At 32.8% G+C, this 4,714-nt stretch overlaps 1 protein-coding gene across 1 annotated transcript; it reads right to left on the reverse strand.

Annotated features, from left to right (window-relative positions):
• Positions 1–493: 493 nt before the first annotated feature.
• On the reverse strand, positions 494–4,011 carry LOC148609525 (uncharacterized). The gene is made up of 5 exons (XM_088540716.1): positions 3,824–4,011; positions 2,574–2,705; positions 1,986–2,072; positions 1,581–1,625; positions 494–662 (listed from the first exon to the last, which is right to left on the reverse strand). Exons 1-5 carry the CDS (start codon positions 3,900–3,902, stop codon positions 523–525), a joined length of 483 nt encoding a protein of 160 aa, XP_088396842.1. The 5' UTR covers positions 3,903–4,011; the 3' UTR covers positions 494–522.
• Between the last annotated feature and the right edge of the window lie 703 nt (positions 4,012–4,714).

Raw genomic sequence — 4,714 nt, forward strand, 5'->3', positions numbered from 1 at the left:
CAACTCATACATTATGCGACTTTTTGTATCGCGCTAGACTTCCTACAATTAGACTTCTGGAACAGGATTATGTTGCTATAAGATTGAAGTCACCATTACAGAAGTTTTATGGTCATCGCAAACTCGTGGATCGTTACGGTGTATCTACCTGCATCATAGTTTTTTTTCTTTCCTTATTCGTCAACTGTGAACTTGACTTTTTAAAAGCAACTCGGTGGGTGCTACTAGAAAAGCAGAGGACGCTTACCCCACCAGTGCACCTGGTCCATGCTCCCAGTTTTTAGTGGAGTCCAAGTTGCTCATTTGCTTTCGTTACTTTGTATGTATGATTTTAGTTACCTTATGTTCTTTGTTGTGTATATCTGTTTTCCATGTCTGGTCTTTGTCCCTGGATTACATTCTTTTGATTACCGCTATAACCTTGGTTCCCTTGATTACTCTTTCATTAGTTTCATGAGTTAATTTCTATGCCTCTTTACAATATACAAACAAAGTCAGTACTTGTTTATATTTAGAAGGATATTAGCATCCATGTATCTCTTTCCTAACACTTTTTCTGCAGCATCTGGTTCCATCACCACATTTTTTTTCAGCTGGTATAACGTCTGAATCATCGCATTCTGTTTCACAAAAACCAGTTACGATCGTGTCAGAACACTTGGCTATCAATATATACATAAACAATACATAATAAAGTAGAAGAGTGTTATATGTCTAAAAACGGCTGTAAATTTAGTGCAACAGCATATGCAACGCCGTTGAAATGATAGGCTAAGACAATATTGATCCACATCTGCAAATTGCAATTTTATACAATATCAACAGACAAATTGAGCCATATTCGTTTTCTTACTTTGAATAAATTTACATGTAATGTAGAGCACATCACCAACCGAATAACACAATATCATAGAGTTGTCATTTTAGTTATTCGCCAAATAATATTTTAAATATATAAAATTAGGGGTTTCTTTTTCTATTTCGTGATTCTGGAAGTAATGACGAAGATTCGCATAACGACTTAAAAATCTTTCATTCATTTGTATAATTTGTAAAATTTACAATCATTTGTTGGTTAAATAACTTAATAGACCATACGCATCGCAGACTGGATGCATGTACATGGTCCAAACAAATGACCGTATAGCACATGGCTATGATTTTTAAAAGCTAAAAACAATGGCAAATGGGCCATGGCTGTATATTCATAATACTACAACAACAGCATAGCAAAACAATATCTGAGATTTCTAAATTTATTCATTCATCAATAATCTTTGAAAAGAACGGTTTATACGTAAATGAATATACAAAATAAATGATAATTAGTTTCGTTTTGTCCCACAGAACATGTGAAAAGATAAATGATAGCTCTTTGTTTGTGTAATTGCAAACGTACAACTAAATACAACAAAACCTAAGTTATGCAAAGAAATAAGATTCATATAACGGACATAGCTTTGACATTACTATGTTTTTTGTTGTTAATACATCGGAATTCGACACAGACCAAGTGTACACGTATGTATTTGAATATTCATGAAAGGATGAATGGAGACTCCAGTAAATCTTAAACTTACATTGTAGAAAATCAGGGTCTTTACATACCATTCCAGCAGTTGAACCTTTTGATAAAAAGGAATTTAATCAATTTAAAGGTATGCAATTTGATTTAAAGTCCTTTTCCGTGTATACTTCCAGTCTGTACAGTTTTCAGTACATCATCCTGTACACCATACCAATTAGACAAAAGTTATGAGATACTGTAATTCCACTAACGTTTATGAACACTTCTGTTGACATTGAAGATACATATACTCAGAGTCATTTTGATTTAAACAGTTGGATTTTGGCGATCATTATTCACCTAACACCAGTCTACAATTCTTATGTTAAGATTTTATCAATTAAACAATTAAATGATTCCCATGATGTACTCGGTTTTAATGACTTTAAATTAATTTATGTATAGTTTAAAAACTTACACTCTTCTACAATACATTTTGCGGTCCCGTCACGGGTCGTAAGGCATATTTCATTCTCCTTACACGAAGTGAGTTTACATGGATCGTCTGAAAGTAACATAAAACTTATATATATATATCTATATATATATATATATATATATATATATATATATATATATATATATATATATATATATATAAACGTCTCAGAATGTGACGACTCTATTCGCTGCACTGCTCCATACACTTACACTACGGGTGCACCTGGTCCATGGTCCCAGTGGAGTCCGAGTTATAAAACTTTCGAATTTCAATATATAACACTGTAAAATATAGCATCCTTCTGAGAGAAAAAATTACAAATTCTGATTACATGTATCTAGAGGTTGCCCGATATAGAGTCCAATGCATTACAAAATAAATAGTTCAATTTTCACTTTGCATTAACTTAGGTATCTTTACAAAGCTCGTTAACATACACCTTGAAATTGCCACTCCATTCCTGGTTTGAATGGCCATTACAAGAATTGTTTCTGTTATATATGTCAGTCTGTTGAAGGGATCTACATACAGCATAGACATTTTCGTCCACGCCAATTATCTTACCATCACATCGAGGACCTGTCCAACTACCAGCACATTTACAACTCGGGACGCCTTTCCCAACTCCTTTGCATTTACTATATTTGATTATACAATTCCCTCCATTAGCACAGTAATGGTTACGGCATTGGTTCTCTGCAATAAGCAGGAAAAGTAACATAGTTTAAAGAATGTTTAACGCCAGTTGCATATATATTTATAATCTAGCGCGTTCGCGTGTTTAAAATGAAACTGCAGGTAATGCTGGATTATAAACAAGCTACATACACTTATTCAGTTAAAATGGTTATATTGTTCAACTGGGAAACACTATATATCAACATAGGAAATTAAGTGCGTAAAGTTATATTTAAAAATACATTGGCCAATACCGGTTTACAAATTACTATTTAATTTGACAGTAATTTAAAAAAAAAAACTTGAGATAAAGGACACTACAGATACTATAGATTAACTTGAATTAATCTTCGAGGTCAATGGAAAAGGAACCCTCATGACCAAACTATATGACAAACGCGATGCCCGTCGCTCTGTGTCGTCACCTTTCCATTTATATTTGGCAATATCCCTTCATTACCGGCGAATGGAGTTTCAAATCGCAACTCTTAATTGCCGAAGCTACGAAGGCTACGGTACTATACTTTTTACAATGAGTCTTTTGTATTAGGATAATGTTGCTACCAGAATACAAAAGTTTAATGATTGCCATCAAAAACTCGAGTAGAGGATTATTATGGTGTATACGTATGCACCATGGGAAAAACTCATGCGTTATGACGGAGCTTGTAGAAACTAAGAGAAGTTACAAGATTGACTGTTCAAGGTTAAATGTTAACAGAATTTGGGATATGGATATTCCGTAAACATTTAACCTTGAACAGTAGTATACTAATGTATACCAGTAAATAGGTACAAAGGGAAGGTAAAACACCTACAGAACTCAAATATTAGAAATATTGACAAAAATACGGAATAGTCAGCAGCGGGATAATTCCAAAACGGCGAAATCAAAATACATGGACTGAACATGAACACAGTAAACAAAGACGGTATACATACAAATCTTTGAAATGGATATCAAATTTATTTATTAAAAAACATATCAAATGACAGAGTGTCAGATGCAAATAAATCATAACATGATACAACATCTTATAGTCAGAAGATTGATTAAGTAAAAAATGGTAAAATAAATGGATATTTACGATAATAAGAGAATGAAAAATTAGACTTTATTACTACATCAGTCTTACCTCGTCTTCCATTTGCTTGGCTTATAATCACAACCACGATGAAAATAAGAAGACAACTTCTAATCGACATCATTAACATTAAATTATAAAACGGCTGGACACTCTACAAATGTATGATTCATTTGATGTAGTTTATATATAAGCAAAATTTTTTTAAAAAATGTCAGTAGTTTGAACTAGATATGTTGCCGTCAAATATGATAAATATTTAAATGTAGTGTCGGCACAAAAGAATAACAGCTATAAAGTGCAGGATGGCCCATCACGCCAGTTGTCAGTATTGCTAACGGTGTGACATGTTGGGCAGTCCATTAAATTTCTAGCTATTCAGAAATTAGCAATACTGACAAGTTAATTAATGCGTCTGAATCTACTGAAATCGATTCGTTTTTCAAGTTCGACTGTTTGTAAAGAATAATAATAGATTTTAGTATATTTTCAAATTTGATGCTGTAGACATAGCCATGATTTTGTCAATTTTGTCTTAAAATAAACTGTTTGATATTGAATGGGTTTTTGCATGACTAAGGATGACAGAGTAACAAATAGAGTTTACAAGTTTGTAAAAGACAATGTAGAAAATTATAATTTTTACAAATGATGTCAAGAAACATAAGGCTGTTAAAGGTTGTCAATAGTAAATTTGATTGCTTGGTGAAAAGAAGGAAACATACATGTAGTGTGAAATATATCACATAGATGAAGTATCGTCGGTAAAGGGTCCTATCTTCGAGGATATTTTGTACTGCATCTATCCCGAAAGAACTTGAAAAAAAGAATACTACTGACACTTGGAAATCAGCCAAATATCTTAACATACACTTTGAGATCGATGGCAAAGGACAATAATTGATCAAATTATACAACAAACGCGATGAATTACAATTCCCT

Source organism: Perna viridis, chromosome 8 (assembly GCF_037379345.1).
Source record: "Perna viridis isolate PV_CMFRI_1.1 ecotype Kerala chromosome 8, ASM3737934v1, whole genome shotgun sequence".
In the NCBI taxonomy this organism is placed as follows: Eukaryota; Metazoa; Mollusca; class Bivalvia; order Mytilida; family Mytilidae; genus Perna; species Perna viridis.

Excerpts from the sequence above, each read along its gene's own strand:
- LOC148609525 (XM_088540716.1), bottom strand. The coding sequence starts at position 3,902 with ATGTTAATGATGTCGATTAGAAGTTGTCTTCTTATTTTCATCGTGGTT. Across the intron at positions 2,073-2,573 it reads GACAGGTCCTCGATGTGATG|ACGATCCATGTAAACTCACT; the intron begins GTAAGATAATTG and ends TGTTACTTTCAG. Across the intron at positions 663-1,580 it reads AGACCCTGATTTTCTACAAT|CCAAGTGTTCTGACACGATC; the intron begins GTAAGTTTAAGA and ends ATATATTGATAG.